At 42.8% G+C, this 24309-nt stretch overlaps 1 protein-coding gene across 7 annotated transcripts in view; it reads left to right on the top strand.

The window, feature by feature from the left end:
• LOC118288646 (meiosis inhibitor protein 1-like) overlaps positions 1-24309 on the top strand; it is a 46202-nt gene that overhangs the window by 16676 nt on the left and 5217 nt on the right. Inside the window, exons 12-31 of one of the 7 annotated variants that reach the window (XM_035614946.2) lie at positions 407-541; positions 849-963; positions 1563-1654; positions 2564-2711; positions 3027-3138; positions 4717-4777; positions 5162-5247; positions 7978-8158; positions 9214-9364; positions 9996-10181; positions 10339-10470; positions 10758-10941; positions 12881-12994; positions 13433-13543; positions 15278-15453; positions 15796-15880; positions 17072-17256; positions 19856-19937; positions 20230-20378; positions 21627-21758. In XM_035614946.2, the coding sequence (XP_035470839.1) occupies positions 407-541; positions 849-963; positions 1563-1654; positions 2564-2711; positions 3027-3138; positions 4717-4777; positions 5162-5247; positions 7978-8158; positions 9214-9364; positions 9996-10181; positions 10339-10470; positions 10758-10941; positions 12881-12994; positions 13433-13543; positions 15278-15453; positions 15796-15880; positions 17072-17256; positions 19856-19937; positions 20230-20378; positions 21627-21758 (2617 nt within the window). Of the gene's footprint in view, positions 1-406; positions 542-848; positions 964-1562; positions 1655-2563; positions 2712-3026; positions 3139-4716; positions 4778-5161; positions 5248-7977; positions 8159-9213; positions 9365-9995; positions 10182-10338; positions 10471-10757; positions 10942-12877; positions 12995-13432; positions 13544-13671; positions 13706-15277; positions 15454-15795; positions 15881-17071; positions 17257-19855; positions 19938-20229; positions 20379-21626; positions 21759-24309 lie in introns of those variants that run through there. The other 6 variants (XM_035614945.2, XM_035614948.2, XM_035614947.2 and 3 more) reach the window with 6 other exon arrangements.

The raw sequence follows: 24309 nt of genomic DNA, 5'->3' as shown, positions 1-24309 counted from the left end.
TCAGCAAACAGTCACTGTGGGTATAGGCACATCAAGCCAAACAATGGCAGGTGGGTCTGGCAAAAGAGCAGAATGTTTGCTTTGTGTTGGGCCTTTATTGACATCCATGTCAAAAACCCTTATCAGCTAAAATCTCAAAAAGTCTGCTCCTTTCTTTGTACTTTTGCCAAAGTTCTCACTGAATCATTATCACAGTACGACACAATTTTAACTGACGTCTTATTTGATTATTTGCCTACAACACTGATTCTTGTCGATTTTATCGTCAATGTTTGTTTTTCTGTCTAGTATAAGATCTGTTCCTCTAGCTGCTGGGCTACGGCAAAAGTGCCACTTGTAAACGCTGTCATTTATGTGTGTGTGTGTGTGTGTGTGTGTGTGTGTTTCTGCGTGTGCGTGTGAACAGGCAGCCCCCAGGTGTGCGTTTGTTCCCCAGTGGTCCAGGGTTTGCGGCGGTTTCAGAGGCTGTGATAGCCGGAGTCTCCTCCTCCTGCCTGCTGGTAGCCACGCAGGGTGCCAGCGCTGCCTCCGCCCTCTTCAGGTACACACAAACACACATACTGTACTGTAGATGAGTGACTCACATATGGTCAAGGACACTCCTACAGCCAATCGTGGGGATTCAAAATTATTTTCTTGTGATTGAGCGTTTGTTTGTGAAACGTATGGCTGCTGTTTCTCAGTAGAGTCCTTGCAGGCATGTTAGTGAGCGAAGTTAAACTTAAAAACAGGTCCGTCACCCCACTTGTGCACACACACAGCCACCTAGTCACGTACACTTATCAAAGAATGAATACTATGGCTTGTTTGTTCCTCTTTATAAACCGCTGTCACTCTGAATTCTCCAGATTGAACCACCAGTCCAGACCAGTACAGTACAGCGAGGTCGAAAAGCTGGTGGAGGCTGTCACCAACCGATTCTCTGAGCTACCTTTACTTTCTTATGCTCATCGGAGAAGCTCTGTGAGTTAGAAGATACATAAACTGGGGGTGTAAATAAATGTATGTGCTTCATGTTTGCTGCCCTCTCATGTGGTGATTCTCCAAAGACTGTTTTCTGTGGTTATCAGTGCCTTCAGTAATGACATGGGCATATCGCCCTTTGTTTATTCTTTTTTTCTAATAGCATTGCTGCTTCCTGTTCTGAATCTTGATTTCTGTCTAAAACTTACCTGAAAGAGCGTTGCACTTGACAGGGATAGTTATGTGACCATCAACATGATATGTCTGGTTGACATGTATTCGTGTTCCGGCTTCAGCAAAGAAATGTGCTTCACTTTAATCTGTGCGCTGTGGCACAATACAGATTCAACATTAAGATTCATGAACTGTGAACAGGACCCAAAAGGCAGATATTTACTGAGGACTCACTGAAGGATTTCAGCGTTTCTCCGGGCCGGTCTTAATGAAGACATGTTGTTGTTTTAGATAAATCTTTAATGATATCCTTAATAATTTTCTTGGTGCTGTGATTAGGTTTGCTTGTGTCTTGCCCTACTTCTGCTCTTGTCTCCCACCCCTTTTCCTGTGTTTGATTCCCATCTGTCTCTGTTACTCTCCAGCGGAGTGTGCAGTGGTCAGGCCTCAGCAGCCAAGCTTCCAGGTCTGAAGGGTTTCTGCTCCAGGCCCTGGTTTGTTTTCAGGCGGCCTGCAGGTCAGAACATTGTCAAGTCACATGTTCAAGGAGTTAAACGGGACAAAGTTCAATTTTTTAAATTTTTTTTTTAGACTGACGTACTGTATACGTGTTCAGTTTTTTCATTTTTCAATTAAGTAGAATTTTATTGATGATTGAAGTAGTCAAGTGGATCAAATGTTAATTTGTGAACGTCAGTGGAATCATTTCATTAAAGACCCCATCCAGTCACGTTTTAAAGTATATGAAAATAATCTGCTATGCCTAATATTTTATTTAACATTGTTATTTAAAAAGTGTATTAAAAAAACAACAACTCTGAAATGGGGCTTGAAACCATCCATTCTCTCCCTCATTGAGGAATTCTGAGACTATAAATATTCATGAAAATAACACAGGCCGCGCTCCCCGCTCACCACAGCTGCTCCCGCTAGGTTGACCGGTCGAAGAATGTGCACAAAAAGATGGCTAGCGGCATCATTCTTGAGAGTCAGCCATAAAACTGCTAATGCTAACGCTAACTGTCTGCTGACACACCTGCAGTCCTCTCGTGGATGCGCTGCCTCTGGGTGCACTGGAAGTTTCCGGGTTCTTTGCCTACATTTGCCTATTCGACAGCGATTGGTTTTCTTTATTTGTGACGTATTTAATCTAGATTCTTTTGAATTTCAAATTGCAGAGAAGTGCCCCGGAAATCTCCTACTCCACGAGAGGAAAGTGGAAACACCTCTATAGTGACAAAATTTGCTCAGATACAAGTCCCTATAGTCAATGTCAGGCATTTTAGAGGACAGAAACAGGAGGAAAAACTTTTGAGTGGAGGGGGGCTTTAAATATTGTGAGTTCACCAGCATAATTTTTCATGTGACAGTTAAGTGAAATCAATTTGAAATCAGTTTGAATTTTTTGCCTGCGTGTGTGTCCAAGGTTGGCTGAGGAGTGTGCATCAGAGCCTGTTCTGAAGGAGAACTCATTCACAGCTCCATCTAAACTCAACCAGGCTCAGGACACACTGGAGTCCCTGTGTCACTCTCTGCTTCACTGCTGTGACTCCATCTGGATACCCACTGTCATTGTGAGAGCTGGAGGCACACACACACTTGCACACATCCAACCTGTCTCACTGTCACACACACTTAAAGCCGAACACTTAAGAAAAAACATCCTGCACACACAATAAGCGGAGCCACACTGGCTCTTTCTCCATTAGCCTTGTGTACACAAGGACGTTAGAGCCATCAATCACTGCCTATGCTTCGGTGCTAACTAATTGTTTATTTTATGTGATTTTATAAATTTGGTGTCTATTCCAGCTACAAATCAATCAGACAAGAAAACAAAGTTTGCAATTTGTCTTTGATTTGTTGTTTGTGTGTGTGTATGTGTGTAGAGGATGTGCGAGCGTGCACCCAGCGCTCAGATGCTGCAGCACTTCTACTCCATCCTGTCCTCCCAGTTCACCCTCCTCCCGCCTCTCATGCCTGTCTTTGCAAATAAGCTCGGTGAGTGGGTCACATTGTATATCGTGATTTGGTTTTGATTTCAGTATCACACGTGGTATTTCTCCTGGCTGGGTGTGAGGATCTTAAGAAAACTACACCGATCAGCCACAACATTTAAGCCACTGACAGGTGAAGTAAATCTTGTTATGATGCAATGTTCAGCAGCGAAACCTAGCTTCCATCTGGGTGTTACTTTTATACAAACCACCCATCTGCCAGACAATGTCCTGCCACACTGCAAAAACTGCTCAGAAAGGAGCATATGGAAGAGCATGACAAAAAGCCCAAGGCTTTGACTTGGCCTCCAAACTCTCCAGATCTGATCAAGCATGTAGGAAATGCTGAAAGATGTCAGATCCCTGGAGGCCCCCAGCCACAAAACCTACAGGATCCGCTGCCAATGTTCCCAAAACCACAGGACACCTCCAAAGGTCCTGTGTCCATTTCCTGACGGGTCAAAGCTGTTTTGGCAGCACGAGGGGGACCTACACAGTTTTAGGCTCTCAGCCATGCTACAGCTGGCCCTGTGGGTGCCACTGTTGGTCTATCAGGCAGTTGGTTGCTCAAAACTGAAATATCTTAACAAGCATTGGATGGATTGACAATAATTTTTAAGAAACAAGCATCGATGGTCGTCTTAGCCTGAATTGTTTTAACTTTTATGATCTCCTGCCTTTTTTCTATAGAAAACTAATAATTCATATTTTGTGCTATTTAAAATTTTGCCAAAAACAGCAACGATTGATTCTGCTCTCATCAAAGATAAGGCTAAATGCCTGAATGATGATTTGATGAAATTTAACATTACTGCATGGGGTAAAACCAAGCACTCTGTCTGAAGCTGGCTGTCCACATGATGAGCCCTAATTATTGACTGGAAACTCGTTGCCTTAGGCATTTTAGACAAGCCAGAGGAGTGGCATTAAAAAGAAACATACACTTTATATTTATGCTGCAAGCGGTCAAATAATGTTCTGCAGGTATGACTGAGTAGTACCTTGGCATCGGTCCAGAAGAAAGTGAGTTATTAGCTTTAGAAAATGAAAAAAATAATCGCTCTCTTGTTCTCTCACTGCAGCACATTAAATACAGCTTTATGTTTTTTTTCCTTGTGGTATTAAAACAGGACTGCTGTCCCATTACTTTCCCACCTGATCCTGCAGAGTATTTTAAGATGCGTGTGAGGCTGTGTAGCTTAAAAAACGAGCGTGAGATCAAAATGTGAATTTCTGGGTCTGGTCATCGAATGAGACTAAATCATGTGGCTGATGTCTGGCATAATAATGACAGACGTGTCTCTATCTCTCTCCCCCTCCTCTCAAAAGCCTGTCTGGTTCCACCTCTTCTTCTTCTTTCTCTTTCTCCTCCTTTTACTGAGTACGCTTGAACCACCGACTGATCAAACAAAGTTTTTTTTTTGTCCTTAGACTGAAGATTTGTACTGTATGCCTTTTCCTAGGGTTCAGAAGTTAAGTTGCACAATTTGACTCACAGTATGTGTGTGATGACATTTAAAGTTTTTTATGGAAAGGTATTGCATTTATAGCGTTTCTGCTCTACGCCTCCTCTTCCCTCCAGCGTCCTCTGGTTTCTACAGGCTGGCTCTGGAACACAAAGGCCTTCTCTGTGCAGGAAACAGGTACGCTGTAACAGGATAACGTCAGGGGACACGATTCTTACATACTCATACAGAGCAATTAACACAGCGTTGCTGCGTTGTGTGTGTTAGCGTGGTCATAAGTGTGGTTGACTCGATAGGCTTTAGGCCCCTCTGCTCTGAGCTGTAATGAAACTGCGTCTGTGTTTCATATTTGCAAGGACTGAGTCGAGGCTCATCCTGTCCTGTGTCTCATAGTTCACTTTTCACTTTATTGACCGTGCATTGTGTAGGATATGTGTTGTCTCAGGTGACCTTATTTATTCTTCATTTCTGTGTTCCTTTTCCCTCCCTACTGTCTTTTATCTGTATGCATGTTTATTTTCTCTTTCTTGGTGTGTTTCCCTCTTTGACCAATTCTTACAGGAACCCAGATCTGAATGCATCTTGCTGTGGTTTTCTACAGAAACTCAGCGTGCGTCTGCTTTCCCAGTCAGACTCCTACCAGTACGGTATGCAAATATGCACACACACTTGCACCACACACACAGACACATGCAGCACCAGTACAAACCCTGTTGTTCCTGTCAGTTTTCAAGCAATGATATCATGCTACCAGCTATTAAAGTGTTTAAGGTGTGTTATTCTTGTGTAAAGAAAGTAGAAAAGTAATTTAAGCTATTTTTTTTTCCAGTTTGTCTTATAGTGCTCTCCACCTCTCTCCCTTTCTCTTATCTCCTCATGTTGACTTCAAATATTCACATTATACGAGATCAGAAGAAGGTCTGGCTTACACATTCTACTGTGAAGCTGATAAGGTTATTTCGAATGATAAGTGATACTAAATAATAGCTCAGCTTCTCTTACAGGATGAAGGGAACGGACTCACTATATCCTTGAATTGAAAACTGAACTGAACAATGTGTGCTTGCTGCTGCTTGTTGCCATAGGAGGTAAATCATATTACAGAGATGTAACTTAAGTTTCCAGTCTCATTCTACATCACTGTAAGAAAAATTAAGACCAAAAACGTTTTTCTGGAAACTGTTATGACATTGAGACCAGTGTGTGTATTTGTTTACATGCTTGTTGCTGTGAATAATGAGTTCTTGTTCCTTCCTCTTTCTCCCTGTCAAAGTCGTCCTCCCTCTTTCATCACCCTTATCTGTTCCAGTTTCATTTTCAGCCTCTTGCTTTCTCTAGTTTTTCCTTTTCTCTCATCCTGAAGTTTACCATTTCATTTTCATGTAAGAAAAGTCTCTTGTTCAAAAAAAGTTTTTCTTTTACCAGATTTCAACAGATTTTATTTTGCTGCCATGTCCTATCAGTGTTTTGTTTGTTTGTTTTGTTAATTTCTATGATTTTGCTAATTAATTGTTATGATTTATTTAAGGGCATCCCTTGTACCTTCATAGTCTGTCTGGTTGTATAAAAGCTCTATGAATATTTAAGAAAATTCTCTACTCTTTATTCATTTCTGTTCAGGAGGCAACATGTTACTGCTGGCTGCTTTGTACTTGTTTCCCTCATTCCTCTGTTTTGAAGCCGACTTTGTTATCCTCCCTAGAATTTATGGCCGCATCGGTGCCTGGTGCCCTCCTCATTTTTTTTCTTCTGATTTCTGTCCAATGCCATTTATTTCTTGCTATTTCTCCACAGTGGCCGCTCCAGACCACTGTGCTCTCTGTTGTTAGGGCTTTTGGTGAGTGTTGGACCAGGAAGGGCAGACACAGTTTGTGGAATGAAAGGAAGAACAGGTTTATTGTAAAAGTGAAATATACTGAGCAGAGGCTGGCGGGTAGATGATGTCACAAGGTGGCTTGCCGCGCAGATACTCAGCTGGCTTGGGCTGTAGGGTGAGTGTGGTAGCACAGGAGGAGAGCCAGCTGACAAGTGCTGGCCTGGATAGTGAGGACATGCAGGTTCTGGCTGGATCCAATCCAGGTCTCTGCATGCAGGGAAGAGATCGTATACAGTTATATTCTCTATCACTAGGAACTGAGCTTAGCGGCCGATGAGCTCTCTCTACCGTTAAAACCGGTACAATAATCTGGCGACGTGTCTCTGTGAGGTCCGTGTCTTTATTGTGCCAGGGACTTGATGAGGATTGAGTGCAGCCTGTGGCCGCCTCCACTAGTGAAGGAGATGAGCTGCTGATTGATTGGTCACACCTACACACACACAAGCACATGCACAGAACATACATACACAGGAAGGAGGCGGGGGGTACTAGAACCCACCAGTGCCACAACCCACTAGAATCTGCAAACTTCTTCTAGCTGGCCACCTCCCATTTTGGTTCCTGTTAATATTTATCCCTCCTTCTCTTTCTTTATTTCCTTAACTCCCATTGCAGTCTTTTACTTTCTTTTCCTCTCTGATGATTAGTAGTCTCACTCCCCCCCCCCCACAGACCCTGCTTTGGCTTTATAGCCTTTGTGCTGTCGTGCATCAGTGACCCTTATCCTTCTCTGGTATCTCCGTGTGCCTACTTCGTCATTCTATTCAGTGCTGCAGCCCAGTTTTGTTTCCGTCCTCTTTGCAGTCTCTCTTCCCTGCAAGAGACTGCATTGAACAGCACAATTTTCTCTATTTCTGTATTGTTCTCTTTCAGTTCTGTCTAAATTGCATATTATAGTCTTCTCCTTCTTTCTATCTTCGCTTCGTTCACCCCTCGTTCTGTTTTCATGGAGGCATTTCTCTTCTCTATATAATTGTCTTTTGCCCCCCCCCCCCCCCCCCCCCCCTCATTTATTAAGAAAGAAAGAAACAAATTGTTTTTTAAACTATTCTAGAGTACATAGTATAGCTTTTTCAAAGACTGTTTTAAAAATTGAATTCAGGCATCGACGACAACCATAATGATGGATATTGGCCTTATGTTTGGATATAATATTCATAACTGGAAAAGTGTGAAATCAGCGTCCCTCCACACATTTTCTCCACCAGTTGAATTTTTCATAAACCAGGGCTTTGGTTAGGCTTTAGTCGTAAACATAGAATTGGTGAGTAATAGCCCTTTGTAAACTAGCCCTCAGGGGCTCTTCCACTGTGTTTTACTTTACACCATCCATCTCTCTCCTTCCTCCATATTCTCTTCTTTTACTTGTCTTATCTCTCTCTCTCTCTCTCTCTCTTTCTCTCTCTACCTCTACCCCTCTGTCTATAACTCTTGTCCTGTCCCTCTTTTTCGCATTGTTGATTAAACTCAGTTCCCTCCTGTTTCTTGCTCATCCCCTCAGATGTTGAGGAGGTGGAGAATCTCCTGCTACACAACCTTCCCTCTCTGTGCTGGCGTCTGTCAGACTGGCCCTCTCTGCTGCGCGAGGCCCCTGGACTCCAGCTGTGTGAATATAAAGGCCCAAGGGCCACGCAGTACTGTGTCCTGATAATACTACACCTTGCCTTGCAGCAAGGAGACAGGTAATATGGAGTCGAAATAAGGAGAATGACATTTGTTTTTTTTTCAAATGTTTTTATCATCTTGTGCCAAAGACAATCTCACACTCTGGGCTGATACTTGGAGATAGAAATTAAATTAACCAATAAGTATTTCAGAATCATTAAAAAACATTTTGCTGAATGCTCGAGTGTTGTACTGCTGCAGTGTGGTCTTTGTAAGAAGGGGATGAATAATTTGACTCAGAGGTGCTGACTTGCATCTGTTTGTGACTGTAAAAGTGTCTTTGAGCAGCCCAGTAATGTCTGGACCTGATTCTCTCATTATCCCTACATATATATGGTGTATATGAGAGAATGGCTCTAGTGTCACGTGGAGCATCTAACTACTCTGCATCAGCGTAGCTCTGCCAAGAAACTGGTTTTGCACATTGCTGTAGCTCTGCAGAGCTGCCGCGGCCCATCGAGGGGGTTCTTAAGTACATATTTTATGACCTGGTAGATACATCAGCTTCTTTGGAAAGTTTAATCTGTCCTTCAGCGGAACCTCGGCTATGCATTACCCTTGGGGAAGCCGATGAAAGTCTCTCCCTGCCACTATGTGGTCTCATCAAGATTAATGGCAGCTTTGGCCCGAGATTTACAGTGTAGAAGGACCGAGCATGTAGCTTATGTGTACTCGGGGATAAGATCTGTGAATGCAAGGTGCTGCCATTAAACGGTGTGAATAGGCTTATGTAAGTCGCAGCAGCATTAGTCTTGTGATTTACTGGGCGCGTGTCTGTGCGTCGGTATACATTCTAGCTCCCTGTGTTTTATGTATGTGTGCATTTTCCGTGAGAGAGAGAGAGTGCAGCAAGTTTGTGACATCAACATGCACCTGTAGCACTTTGCTTTGCACACAGAGTCTGTATATTTGTCCACATTGTCACCCTCACACTCTGCCGTGTCTGCTGAGGTCTGTTTGACATTCAAGTATATTCGTGTCCGTGTGTTTGTATACATTTATATTTAAATGTTTGACCACGCCCCTGTGTGTGTTTGAAATAACTCTGTGTCATCATTATTGTGTCGCCCAGGCTCCTCCCAGACCGCACCGTGTTCTCCAGCGTGCTGTGGCTGTTGCACTCAGTGCAGGAGCAGGGCGTCTGCTCCCTGCCTCGCCCGGTGCTCCGCTCTGCCATCTACCTGCTGGCAGTAACACAAGACAAGATCCACAGCCTTGACCGGGTAACTGATTAGTTCACTGAGCAGAAGCCCTAACACATGTTGTAACTCACAGAAATGGTGCAGTAGACGTACAACATTAGCATCAAGGGACAGTTTAAGAAGAGTTTGAGCTGATTTTAAGATTTTCAGTAAACCTTGATACGCTGCAGAGAATGGCGGTTTTGGAGAATCTGTTTTTTCAAGGCTCAGACAAATGTTTATTAATTTTTAGTCTTTTTAACTATTTTACCATTCATCGCTTATTTTACCATTCATCGCTTATTTCTTATGCAACAAGCAATGCCACATTAGGATATCAAGGTTTCAGTAAGAGGACGTTACTCACCACAATGTTTCTTTTTTTGTGCACAAAGAAATAGAACAGCTTGTACTGGGACTAGAGTTCTATTTAATATGGATATTAAAAATGTAGAGGCCACAAAATACTCAGAATCAAAGTTGGACTACTCATATTCAGCTTTGAATGCAAGATTTACATGGTGTTAGAGATGATTATAGATCAACCTTCTTTTAAAGCTACATAGAAAGGGGTTTAAAGCAGTCTCACATTTTTGGGTCATGAAAAAAATATATATTTTCCAGACCACAAACTTCTTAACTGTTGAATCTTTCTTTACCCACCTACTCAAAGGCTCCTTTGAACTGCATCAGCAAGGCGCTCTCCTCTTGCCAAAGCTTCTCTTCCCTCTACATTCACCATCCTGCACTCCTTCATTTCATCTGCCGCTATCCTGAGCTAGCAGAGAAGTTTGGGCCCTTGGTCCTGGAACTTTGGTTGACCAGGCAGACAGAGCACACAGATGCAGGAGTATCCATGGTAACTACTTAATAGTTTGACTGATTTAATAAAATGCACAAGTTTGAAGTGTTTTTTTCATATGACGTATTAGACTGTGTTTGTGATTCCCTTTGAACTGCCATGAATGAAAATCAGAACTGATGGAAAAGTGGTTGGATTTGGTCCCTGAATATAGACAGACGTACAGGAGAAAGGAGAGAAGAGAGAATGCCACACAGAAGAAAGGCAAGATAAGAAGCCAGACACAGAAACTGCTGAGCTTCTTTCTCTGACAGAGAAGTACCCAGCTGTCATACTGACCCTCCTGGTGAGAACCAGATACCCCAAAACCTGGATTAAACAAGTTGATCACATTAAAGTGAATATACATTTAATGCTTGCAGTGTTGTGTCACACTCATGTAGAACAGTTTGGGCCTGAAACAGAAATAGGACATGTGTTTCATAGTGTGAAGAAAACACTTTATCCTGCTTTTGTGAACTGGCTTTGCTCTACTGCCTCAGGAAAATACTGATGAAAGGATAGATTTAAAATGAATTTCTTCTAAAGTGCGGGTTTGTCTTTGTATTTGATTGTGTGTTTGTATGACTACAGGACATGCTTTGCACCAGGGAGGCCGCCCTGGCAGAGCGAGCCCTGGGGGTGCTAGAAGCGCTTTTGCGTGGTCACAGAGACTATGAAGTAGATTTGTGTGCCAAACTTCGACCAGCTCTTCTCCAGGCACTGCAGAGGTTCAGTGTGGAGATCGTGGGCCATGGTCATGTACACACTAAAGAGGGTAAGAGACAATAAACTCACAGAAGGAGTTTGTCGTTTTATAACGGTATTATATTATGGCTACACAATCTATGGCTGCAGTAATACACCCTGATCCTTATGCAGAAAAAAAATCACCTATCCTGTCAAGGTCAATACCAACTGATTTGATTTGACGTCCAGTTATAGCTGCTTAAAGACCATATACAGCTAATTACAGATGAGATAAATGTTACTCTTTACTCCCCTGTGTTTACTCTCTATGATACAAAAGACATTGTTTTGTTTTCTTAGTTGGTGTTTTTTCTGCCTCAGTTGAACATTTTTTTGTGAAGCAAATGTGAGCTTTAAATGAAATTGCCTCGACCCTGAACGATCTCAAACAAATAGTACACACCCACACATGCACACACTCATGAGTCTGCCCAGTGGGCTCCTACACTGTGAGATGTAATAGAAAAAATCCACCATGACATTCTTTTTTAGCTCCCCACACAGCGAACACTGAAAGAGTTGCTCAATTAAAGCTAAGTTTTATAGCCAACAGCACCAGCCACACCACGGTATTTCATCTCTGTTGCCCATCTCCCCAAATTGACTGCTTTCTTTTTGAAAAAGTTATTTTGGTTAAATGTCTCTCCACAGAATTGCCACTAAGTAGTGTACCCCCATCCCCTACAACAAAAACATATGATGAATCCAAGACATTAAAACTCTTGTCTTTGTTACTCACTGGCAAACTTTCATTAATTTTAATTTTTACCTCATATGTTCATTAAAGAAAAATACCGTATAATGTTTTAAATCAGACATAATCTATTTAAAAATCTGCCAAAGCATTCTGTGCCAACTTTAGCTTCTTAATCATTTTTGGACAGCTGCTTCGGTGCACAGTTGGCACCCCATCACAGACTCCTGGTTGATGATGGTGCTTTTGGCTTGACTGTGTGTCCCAAGTACATTAAGAGAAGGTGAAAACCAACAACATGCTGTCTACTCAATGATAAGATGAATCCAATCAGATAATATATAAATCTTACATATTGGATCGAAGAAAAAGTAAGGTGCAGATATGTAAACCATCTCTGCCTCCTGTTTACTGCCTGCTAGAATTTGTCACAATTTAAACTTCTTGCGAGTCGATTGCTTCTGGGGTTTACAGGTTCAATTCTGTGCTATATTGTTCATTTGGCAGAGGTGTCTGCCAGATGGCATTATTGTATCTGTTTACTTGACCAAGTTAATGAGCGCTGCTAAAGGGCACAACACGCGTGTGCTGGCTTGGGATTCAGAAACTGTTGCAGTGGTTAGCCTCTGCATTCTCTCGCCCTGTGGGGATTACAGGCCCTTATCCTGCACATGCTCCAGTTCAGCTCACTGAAATTTGCATTAATATATACTTTATATTAGTCTCTAAAGCAGCAGCCTCCCAAGGGGGAGAAATTTTAATGTGATGCACTCCGGCGGTGAAAGCAGTGTGTAGATGACTATTCTGCCTGATCTTTTTCCAGTATTTCTCCATGTTTTGTGAGTGTCATTCACCCATAACCCTCCGTGGATCCAGACCCAGAATATTGTTGTTTTAGTATTCGTGTTGTGTTTTTTTTTACATCTTTCTCCTTTTTGCTTCTTCCTGATGATCACGATTTGCTCCAGCCACCCCTTGTTGGCAAACAAGAAATCCATTAAGTCTACAAGTCAGCGCAAGATTCTCTCACATGTTTGAAGAAATTTGTTAAAACCTTGTCAGTTTGAACTATGTCCTCCAAGTTGGCTTTGCTAAAAAAAGGCAAGGTGAAATGTTAATTCAGGATGAGTGTCAGGCAGTGTTTTACCTGCACCCTCATCTCCCTCACATACACACAAACACGCACACAGCTGTCTCCCCCCTCACACTCGTGCCTCTTTTTCCAGTTGCGGTTTTCACTCATACTTCGTTTCTTTCTCTCTTTGTTAAGCAGTGAACTCACTCCCTCTGGTGCTGAAGCTGCTTTGTGCGATGCAGGCTAGTGATCTGCCTCTATCGTCCTCCTACAGCGAGATGGACGGCGTGCACTTCAAGCTGCTCTACCACGGTGAGGTCAAAAGGTGCTGGAGGCAGGCTATAATAACTGTTCTCCCCATAACCCTCATCTATAAGCGTATGTACACAAACACAGTTTCTATACATTATTTGTATTGCTCTGCATAATTAATCACTTGCCCTATATTAGAGGCAGAAGTGCTTTGCCTCGAGCACAGACTAGGATTGGGCAAATCATCACGATGTTTAGACACGTGATCCCCTGGTTCTGGATCTGGATCTGGACTGATCTGGACAGTTGCAGAATTGACACTGGGACAGTGAATCATATCAATGTGACATGGGAATATCATTTGTGAAGGTGACCCCCCCAAAATTTGCGTGCTAGATAGGCCAAGGGAAAGGGGCATATCACAAATCTGCAAATTCCCATCTTGTATGCTAACCTGGTAAATTTAACAATTTTTGTCATCATTATTGTGTGTGACAGTAAGTAATATAGCGGGAAAGTTGATGCCAACCAACACTGAGAGCCTGCTGCCTGCCCTCAGCTACCTGTATTGCTGCCTGAGTCTGTGCCCTGCACACTGCACTGACAGAGGTTAGACACACTCTTCCTGTCACTCAAACTCTCCATCTCTATATTCACATATTTGTCTCACCCTCCTTTCTATCCTGAAAATGCGTCTGTATGTTTCTGTCCCGCTCCCTCTTGTCCCTCTGTTTCAGTTTCTCTCTCCCCCTCTGCCGTGTTTCGACAGAGGTGAGAGGCTGACCTTAAGTATGTAGCGTTGACATACAGAGGAAATAATAAGCATACAAGCTGACAGCTGCTGTACATCTTCATGTTACACCGGCTGTGGCTCAATCCTCAACATTGTCTTACACTTGTGTGCATCTGTAATTATGCTGGCAGGTCTGACAGCTTCTCACACATTTGCACTAGAGTGCTTGGGGATGTGTTGTCACCGTGCTAAACCTAAACACTGCGGACGCATTGGACAAACCACAAATGTGGACACAAACATACAGTAGGCTCTGTTCAGAGATCTCACATATACAGAAACACACATAATGGAATAATTTAACATGAGCTGCCATCAACAAGATGAATCAAGGCTTGTTACATTGCCTCATACCAATTACATCAATTATATGGCCAGACATTAATTGGAACTGATTTTGACCTAACAGCCTAAATGATTTTGAAGGAGACAAACTCTCAGCAGAGGTTACTGAGCTGCTTGTTTGTTAATAAGGCTCATGGCCGGAGAGCAAGGGGACCTCTGGGAAGCAAAGATAATTATGCCAAAAGCATTACTTTACTGCTCCTGCTGCAGCCTATACCTACATTCACCATCTGCTTCTTCATCGCTGGTGGTGAGTTTTTACGCTACTTATTTCAGCCTTGGGACGAGACGGCTGATGGTGCGTTGAACAAATGTAGTCAACCCATTCCTCTGGCTGTCACATTCAAAGCAAACAGTAGAATATTATAAGTTTGAAAATACGAAATTACTGTATTGTTTTTTTAGTTATTTAAGTTGACTTGGTTGGCTGCCTCAATACTGTGTACCTCCATTATTATTGAAATTATTAGTAAGCGATTTTCATCCAATACACTTTTTAGAAAATTAGTCGAATATGTCCTCGGTTGTGTAATCGTGCCGAAAAGAAATCTGTATTTTTGTCTCAGTCCTTGCTCTCTAAATTGAAAAAAAAACATCACTCCCCGACACGTTAAGAATACGTGCTAGCGACACGGGCTACGACTCAATCTTTCTACAAATTTGTCTACTGCCCCTTTAAGTCGGATCAAAATATACGTGCACCATGTGTGGTAAAGGCCGAGGCGGCAGACTCCAGTCGCAGAAGGAGTGTGATGTGAAAGTGAGAAGGAGATCATGTACGTGTTTGAGCACCTGAATGTGGGCCTGTGTCTGTGTGCGTGTGTGTGTGTGTGTGTGTGTGTGTGTGTGTGTGTGTGTGTTTGTGTGTGCGCGTGTGTGCGTGCGTGTGTGTGTCTCTGTGTGTGTGTCTCTGTGTGTGTGTGTGTGTGTGTGTGTGTGTGTGTGTGTGTGTGTGTGTGTGAGAGAGAGAGAGAGAGAGAGAGAGAGATTGTGCCTGCATGTGTGTTAAGTTTAAGACACACCTTCCAAAGTTGACATGTGTCCCAAAGGCCTCACAGGTGCCACAGACATGGGTAATGAATGTGAGTGGTTGCCTGCAGTATGTCACCACGTATAAATCCAGACCAACTGCTGTTCACTCACGCACACAGACACAAGTGCAGATCCCATCCAAGAGTGATGACATAGTGCCTTCTCCTCCCCAGCTGTCTCCATGCTGCTCTCCAACAGTGGACTGATGGACCAGCTGCAGACAGTCCTCTCCTCCTCCCCCTCTGCTCCATCCCTCTCTCCATCAGCCTGTCCTCCCTCATCCCTGCTGTGCTGCAGCCATCTACTCCTGTCCTCCCTCATTACCTTGCAGCGTGTTCACTCTGCTCAGGTACACACTACTGCCCAGCTCTGCTCTTATCAAAAACTTCCGGAGAAAACTTCCCACAGTCAAGGACATGACACAGAGCATACATTAAAATAGAGCACGGATTCAGATGTGGCCGCGGAATAAAAATAACAATTAGATCTGTTCGATACATATCACAGTAAAGCTGTAAAACAATGCACTTTCTCTTCTCTTTTCTTCTTTCTCTTCTTCTCTGCTCTCTGCTGGCACCGCAGGCTTAATATATTCTTACTTGCATTGAGGTTTTTAGCCAAATCTTGTTATTCTTCTCATTATTACCTCTCTTCCTTGTTCTTTCTTTTTTCTCTCTCTCCATTATTTAAGGTCCATAAGAGCATCAGTTGGAGTCTGGACACAGCAGTGCAACGGCTACTTGTTCAGAAAAGAAACACAGACAATCTCTTGCTGGGTAAAAAACTGAATAAAATAATTCATCATGCTGATGGCAAGTGAGCGTGACCTAAGAACCCAAGGATCTTATGTATTTGTGCACAGCTTGTTTTTTTTTCTTATTTCACTTTTTCTCCTTGTGCCTCCCTTGTTCCTACAGCATATTCCATTGATCTCTTTTCACCATCCTTTCTGTTCAGTGCAACTGAAAACACACTAGAGTGTGTGTGTAAAACCAAAACACTAACTCAATGCACTTCAGTAGGGTTTTGGTTGAGATTTGAACAACATCAGGCAACTTGTTGCATCAACTGTCCATGTACAGACTTATGAGCTTCACCTCCATTTGGTTCACATGTATTCTTCCATGGCTTAAGTGACTGTGTTATGCAGGAGGATGTAACCAAACCCTGAGCTTGCATTACACACTTTCATTATATAAAGTGGCCCGCATCCTGCTGCACCACTCAGAGACAGATCATCCCTGCTGCTCCTGTGTCTCTGTCTGTCAGCTGGATAAGTGGCCTGTCAGGATCGCTGTGATGTATTGACTCCCTCTCTTTGCCTGCCTGTCTCTCTTTCATTCTCTCTCTTCACTCACTCAGTCTCATCCCTGTTTTTCTGCTTCCTAGTGTTTTATTTATATATTATTTGTTATGCTCTGTCTCTCCTCCCTCTCATCTACTGCCACTAATTGAGTCCTCCCTTCCTCGGAGACCTCTAATCTCAGTGTACATGGCATGAGTGCAATTCAAGTGGCTGAAAGCTCTCACTTTGAATCCTACTGTGTTTTCACAATCATTTTGGCCATGTCTCACTTTATCTCCATCACTACTTTGATCCGTCAGCCTCGCTGTCCTTCCTTCAACACTGTCTCTCACTGCCTCACACTCTCTCTACACGAGGCACTGGATTCTTTAACGTCTTGCCCTCCCTCTCTGTCACTTATCAATTCAAAACTTGCCCTTGGTTCATTTCATCGGTTATTCCACCGCTCCTATGTGCTTCTATTCCCTCTGCTACCCACTTTTAATATCTTTTTCTTTTTAATACTTCCACTTCCACTTCCCTCTCGCCCTTACTCCCTTCTGTTCTTCTGTCCACCGGTTTCGCCTGTGGCCTTGCCCTCCACTTTTGTTTGGTTTCTCCACTTCTTTCCTTCTGATCCCCTTGACTCTCCCTTAGACTCTCTCTCGTATTCTCTTTCCAGTCAGCTGCCTGAGGTTTCTGCAGACTCTACTCGACGTTGACCTCGTATCGGCAGTTGTATGTGTGAGCACTGGTCCTGTCTTGGTCGGGCCCAGACCCCCAGGAGTCCAAGACGGGGCTTTGTACCCACTCGGCCTCAGAGGGACAGAGTGCCTCTCAACTGCTCTCAGTGGACTTCTTTTGCAGGTAGTGTTGTATTACTTGAGGGTATTTATATCCTGTGTCTTGATGCAGATTACTCATTAGTGTGTCATAGATGTAATATGGACTTTACACCGAGAGACAAATTTGAGTCTGCTCCAGGGATTACCAATGCAACAATGCATTTTCCACATTTCCTGTTCATGGGAAACAGAAACAACAGAGAACCAAAAACAAATGGTTTCTTTTTCAAGCAGTGACGTTAGACATTTGGCTGTTCCAGTTTTAACGATGACTCCAAATGTGAACAAATTGTTTGTACAGTTCATGGGTTTTTTTGGCAAACAGAGGTACATGATGAAAAACTAGAGTGATATGCACTGCCTCTCTATTGCAGCCGTTTTATTCTTAATTCTATAAATCAGAAAATATTGACCTACTTGGAATGCTAACTAATGCATAAGAATGACAGTATGTGTGGAAATTTAAAGATTCGCATTCAGCTATTTAAAAAAAACAAAAAAAAAAAGATGACATCAGATTTCTCAGTGTCGACCTATCCTCAAACAGATGAACACAACCATATGCTCACACAGCTGTGGGCTCACTCTTCACTTTCACTCCCTCCTGTCTCTTTCAGTAGAGATATGTAGGTAATCTTTAAAACCTGCACAGCATGACATTGAGCCTGCCTTTCACTAACAAGGTTGCGTGGAAAATTAGATTGCAATTGATTTAGCAGTCAGCATAATGGAATGGCAAACATATCCAGAGCAATCACAGGTGTCTCCAAAAGGTTATTACATGAAGTGGTGTATTGACTTATTTTAAAAAGAGGCAACCTGGAGACCCACCAACATTCATTTTATATTAAACAGTTGAAGCAGCACTTCTGGGTGGCAGCCAGCACCAAGCGAGAACCATCATGGTCCAAAATATAAGTGCACAAAATGGGGTAATAGACAGACTCTTTATCAAAGAGGTACCACAACGTATCTTATCTCGTAACGTCAACTGTGCACCAAACTGCTACGTGTGCTGATAGTGTCACAGCCCTTTCATTTTACTATAGTTTCAACCTGGTCATCTTTTACGATCACGCAGTGCTCCGGCATCGCAATACACGCAGACGCCACATAAATATGATCTATCACACAAACCAATTACATTGGATATTACCTTTGCTGTCATTAGTTAATGGCCGAGTCTGAACAGTCATATAACAAAAGGGGCCAATTTTTCTGTATGACCAAGGCTAACTTATTGTGACTCAATGAATCACAAGGCTTGCAGAAGTAACGCCAGAATGAGTGTGTGCGACGCAATTCATCTGTGTCCATAAAATGGCAGTGAGATTCACACTGAACATAGCACACTTCAGGGACTCATTGTCTGTGGGACAGAAATAGACAGAAATAAAACACTGCATGCAAATGTCAAAGAGAAACAGCTGAAGAAAATTCCTCTGTCTCAATGATGACAAGTAAACAAAAATATTTGCAAGAGATAATCTGGATAAAACTATGGTATAATTGGGTTTGTGCATGTTGTATTTCAATTTTTTTTTTTTTGTTCCACGGCTGTGCTGCAGCATGCCAGCTTCTGGTTCCACACCAGTGGCATTTCCTCCCTAGTGCTGAACTGAGCTTCAGCTCTCTGGTTCAGCGCTCTGTAGTCTGCTGCTCAGCAGCTGATATGAGTTACAGTTCCCAACTCCCAACTCCCTCCTCCCTCCTCTCTTCTCGATGCTCTGGTTTTGGTGGCAGGAGGAAACATCACAGCTCCTCTCCTCCTCGCTGGTTTTCTCCTATCTTAACCCTCCACTCTCCCGACTCTTCTCTCCTCGTTCTCTTTCTCCTCACTCCCTGTCCCTCGCTGTTCTTTGCTCTCATTTATACCTGCCTGTTAATATGCCCGTCCTCATCTTCCCTTTTTTTCATCTGTCCTTTGTCTTATCCCCAGCCACTTCACCTCCCTCGCTATTTCATTCTCTCCTTCTAACCTTGACTCCTTTTCCACTTACATCTCCTCACCGCCTCAAGATTACGTTATAACTCTCCTCTGTCATCTATGTATCTACCCGGCCTACTTTAGTATTTTTGGACGCTACATTGTGCTCACTGCCAGAACAGACTCTGTGGAAGAGAAATGCATTATCAAAAACTCACCGAGTTTTTCACTTGTTCTCCAATTTTGTTTCCTTCATCTCTGTCCATAAGTGAGCATGTGTTTTCTATATCAATAGAAAATGCGTTTGATAGAACGTTTCGATAATTTTTTTTCCTCGTTGGAAGAAACCGGAGCAAAGAGTCTAGCTACGCCGGCCGCTAGATACGCCGGCACTCGTCCTCTGGTACCTAGCAACGTATGGAGTGACACGCCTAAGAGCCAATCATGTAACAGTATCATGTTTGGTTCCGCCATCTCGTTGGCTCGTGTTTGTGTTTCTTAGGTCATAAAAATTATCAATAATTATTGATATCGACCGATATGAAACACTTATATAGTGATACAGTTTTCAGCCATATCGCCCTGCCCTAGTTTGACATGACATTTCAGAGATGTAAGATCTAAAGATATTCTCCTTTCTTGTGCGAAAACTCATCTTTGCTCTCATCCTTTCATGTGTCACCTTCCCCCTCAGAAGCACGAGCTTTTGCTGAGAGCCTCAGTCAACTGTTTGAGCTCCCTGCTGGGCTTCCTTCAGAGAAAGAGTCATATTACAGGTATTAAGACAGAGGCAGACGGTCTGCCTCTGAGTGAGGGGAGGTGTTATCTGTACACGTGTTTCATATCATCATGGTTTTCAACACATTTACATGCCTGTTTGTTTGTTTTAACCACTCTTGATGTCTTGATGTTGTGGCTTCCGGCAAAAAATTCTGTCGTTAACCATTTTCATTAATTGCACCAGAGGGAATGGAGCAAATTAAACCGCACTGATCCGAATTAGGCATTCTGACTTGTCATTTTTCTCTCCCTGGGTTTGTTGTCTTTGTGTGTGTGTCTGTGTGTTAGCAAAGTATGTGGTGTGCCAGCCGTGGACTCGATTCCTCCTCTTTTGCCTGCTCAGCTCAGGAGACTGCTGCCTTCTGCACCCTGCCATCCTCAGACTCATTACACTCGTGAGGGGTTTCACAAAATCACACACGTGCCACTCAAATCAAGTATGATATCTTGGGCATGGTTGCGAGCAGTAATGAATATGTGATATTAAAAGCATCATAGGTTAATGAAGCTGCTAAAAACATAGAAGTATTTAGAAGACGAGCAATGAGAGTGAATGAAGTCAAGTGGAATGCAGGCTGGCACAGGGGGAATTGGAAAGAGATCATTTTAACAATTTGACACTAGTCTTTCCAAGTGGTATTACTGTTAACGGCGCTCTAGCACAGACCTGATCGTAACATGGTTTCCACAATTAGCTTGGCTACTGTCTAAAGCAGAAAACAACTATAAATAAAAATTCTAACTCGCACTAGAAAGCCTGTTCTCAGTGTTATGATAGAGGAAAAAGAGTTAAACACCAGGTTGCGTTGCCAGCGTTACAGGGAGGTTGCTTTTGTTACAGACTGTAGAAATAGTAACAACTTAATGTCAGTTTTGAACCCTCAAGTCCGCAGCAAGTGGATGATAAAAAAAAAAATCATAAAGATTTTACCAGCCCTGTCAGTCTCTCAAGCGTCCCTCTTCATCTACCTGTCATTCAGGGTACCCATGCGAGGTTCACTCTTCTGAGCGCAAATCTGAACGCCGAAGGTGTCAACATTTGGCTGTCAGATTGTGTATTTAGGAGTCGCTTCCGCTGGGCTTTTGCCTCACCCATGCTGAGAAGGGAGGGGCGAGTTGTGGATGATTTCTTTTAGTCTGAGATGCAGGTGCAATGAATCTGTGGCAATGAATAACATATAACTAACCTTTAATTATGATTAGTTGAAGCTAAACAAGTCTGATTCCACTTTAACATAAACATTACTAGTATAAGAGTTCGTCCCCTGTCCCATTGGATGGTACTAGCTGTCAATCAAGCTGTGTCAACGCTGCATGCTGTGCTTTATAGTCTATTTCACTCTAAATGAGACCACAGTTTACAAAATGAACATCATGCTGTATTGGAGAAGACTTAAAACTAGAGACTGAGACAAAAGCTCCTCAGGAAAATCCCATTTGCACCTTTCCCAGATTTTCAAATATTTGACAAACTTTGATATAATTGACTCATACTTCAACCACAATAAAGCAAATCAACTCAATAGGACCAAACATGTATTGTTGCCTTGATTCTTAATACTTCTCTCTCCATTCTCACATCCTCAGTATATCACTCCTGTTATTGTTTGAGACTGCATCTGTGACTGAAGCATGATTGTGTGTGTGTGTCTGTGTGTCTGTGTGTGTGTGTGTGTTTTCTGCAGCTCCTGCAGCACAGCAGCACGGCAGTGCGGTGGGAGCCTGACCTGCTCCAGGTGATGGAGGCAGTAGAGAAGAGGGGGGTGAAAGAGCTCAGCCAAGAAGCAGCACAGGCCCTCGGGCTCCTCCTCACACAGGTAGACCTGTGTGCGCGCATACACACACACACTCGCGCCGGCTCACACAGACACAGAAAAAAATAATGAGGACATTGTGTGGATTCTCACAGCAATAGGCCTTGAATATTAACATTCCTAGAAATTAATGAATTAGAACAGGAATTGACTTGATGTGGAAATGTCCCCTCTGGGCAATAAACTCATGAGAACACCGGTGTTACCGATTACCCCGGACGTTTTTCAAGAAAAGATGTGTTGGCAAAGTATCTGTTCAGCACTTACTTTCTTGTTTAACATTAGATTTAGCTGCAGGCAGCCTCACCCTTGTGGTTCACAATGTGTGTGTGTAGATTAGAAGTGTTTCCTCCAGATGCTGCCTTCTTCATGATACAAATGTTTGCAGATTGCCTCAGGTTCCCTTTTGGCATTTGGGTTAATATTGCTAAATCCTCCGCCAATTGGTCAATGCTCATCTCGTCACATGACACAAGACTCCTTTACTTTGTTATTGAACTCTGCTCTACTGCTGCACAGAGCAGATACTTTCAGTTCATAGTTGAAGAGTCCAGCTATTTGATGAACATGGGCGCTACCCCTATGAGAAAATGAACCTCTGATATCTATAAAAATATTAAATAAATCGTGGGGCCAGTGTGCAAGTTATGTAATTGGTGTGTACCGGCAACTAGAGCAACCCTGGAATCAAGTTCAGACAACGTTCACTCTCAGTCAGGTTTGCTAAGTGTTTATAGCACCTTGACATTATTTTCATTTGCTATGAGGAACAGCAGAGGCGGAGGAATACAAAGACAGCAGAGGAAGTGATGATGATGATGAGAAAGACAGGTTTGTTTATGCAAATATAATAATAATGTTTTGCACGGAAGCAGCAAAGTGCCAATTTACAACAGTGGCCTCAGTGTTGCTCACACTTCATATGATGCTGCCAGGTACAAGGTTGATTGAGAACCTCAGTTTAAAGTTCAAGGTTGTCAGGGTACTCGTGGGATGTTGTCTGAAGCTACACACTGGTTAACTTGCCTGCTCTCGCACAAGAAAGCTTGTGTTTTCCTTACTCTGCTCGCCACTTCCACTCTTGCAATTGTATCATTAGCAGTCAGGCACCTGAAACTACACAAAGGAAAGATTTACTGCCATCTAGGAGCACTTGTCATTGGCATTAATTCAGTTACCTCGGCTGTTAGCCGTAAATACTCTGCGGTGTCTAGAGAAGAAGCTCTAATGAGTCTTCCTTTGTGTTGGTCAGAGAACTTTAGATACAGACTCAATAACATCCATATTGAAAGAGGCAACCAGTGTAACTGTCTGGGCCAATCACAGCACATTTTCTATCCATAAATTACAGTTGTATATCTACTGATTACACGTAAGGCAGATGGGCTTTTGGTGCATTTAACTGTTAACTGTTAAATCTGTGATTATTCACCAATGTTTTAAATACAAAATATTTTAATCAAAACTACCCCTTGTAGTGAACAAAAGATTCAAGAACAACTGTAAGAAAACAAACCATTCTTCATGATCAATAGCACTGTAATATTCATCAAGGTTTATTTTTTATTTTAATGTTGCCTTGACCTCAGCACCTCAGCAGTCCATTCTTTCTGTTGTGTACAAGCACACATTTTTTCAAATATCTAAATTAAAATAGCCTGTACTGTACTTGGGTCTTTCTTTTTTTTTTTTTTAACCTCATGTCCAAAATCTCGAAGAACATCAATTTGTATTTGGTCAATTGTTTGTCAGATGACTACCTTTTCATACCTGGAATTAACTTTGTTGATCCCAACACAAGTGGACAGCTCTAAGTTATTCAGTTCACGGTTGAACTCAAATCATGGGATCAGTTTGATGCAGAAAGATGGTAAATTATGACCACAAAGAAATGCACATGGTCGGTAACAGTGCTCCCGACAGTCGGTGGCATTCAAACTATGACTGAGTGGTATTATAATCTGCCAAGAAAACATTCCCCACACTATTACACAACCACCAGCGACAGTCTGGACTATTGACACGAGGTCCACGGTTTCATGTTGTTGTTCCCAAATTCTGTGCCTACCATCTGGGTGCCTCAGCAGTAAATGAGACTCAGGCTACTTGTTTTCAGCCTTCAACTTTCCAGTCTTGATAAACCTGTGACCACGGCATCCTCATATTTCTGCTCATGGTTAACAGGAGCAGAACCCAACAAGGTCTTCTGCCTCGAGGTTCGACAATAGATTTACCAATAGGGGCTCGACACATCGCGCGCTCTCAGATGCTTTTCTGCACAGTTGTAAATAGTGGATCTCTGAGTCACCGTAGCTTTTTTCTGTCTGCTTCAATCAGTCCGCCCATTCTCCACTGATCGTCTGTGATCTGGCACAAACGTTCACTCAGACTCAAGGATCAAATCTTTAGACTTCGGCGGTCAAAGGTCAAGGTCATTGTGTCATCATAGACTATAGCTCCTGGCCTAAATCTGCATGTTGTTGTTTTTTTAACATTGCGCTGCTGCTACGTGATTGGCTGATCGGATTATTGCATGAATAAGCGGGTGTACAGG

This window comes from Scophthalmus maximus, chromosome 17 (assembly GCF_022379125.1).
Source record: "Scophthalmus maximus strain ysfricsl-2021 chromosome 17, ASM2237912v1, whole genome shotgun sequence".
NCBI lineage: Eukaryota > Metazoa > Chordata > Actinopteri > Pleuronectiformes > Scophthalmidae > Scophthalmus > Scophthalmus maximus.
The sequence above is the reverse complement of the archived record's forward strand: the minus strand, read 5'-3'. Positions and strand labels throughout refer to the sequence as shown.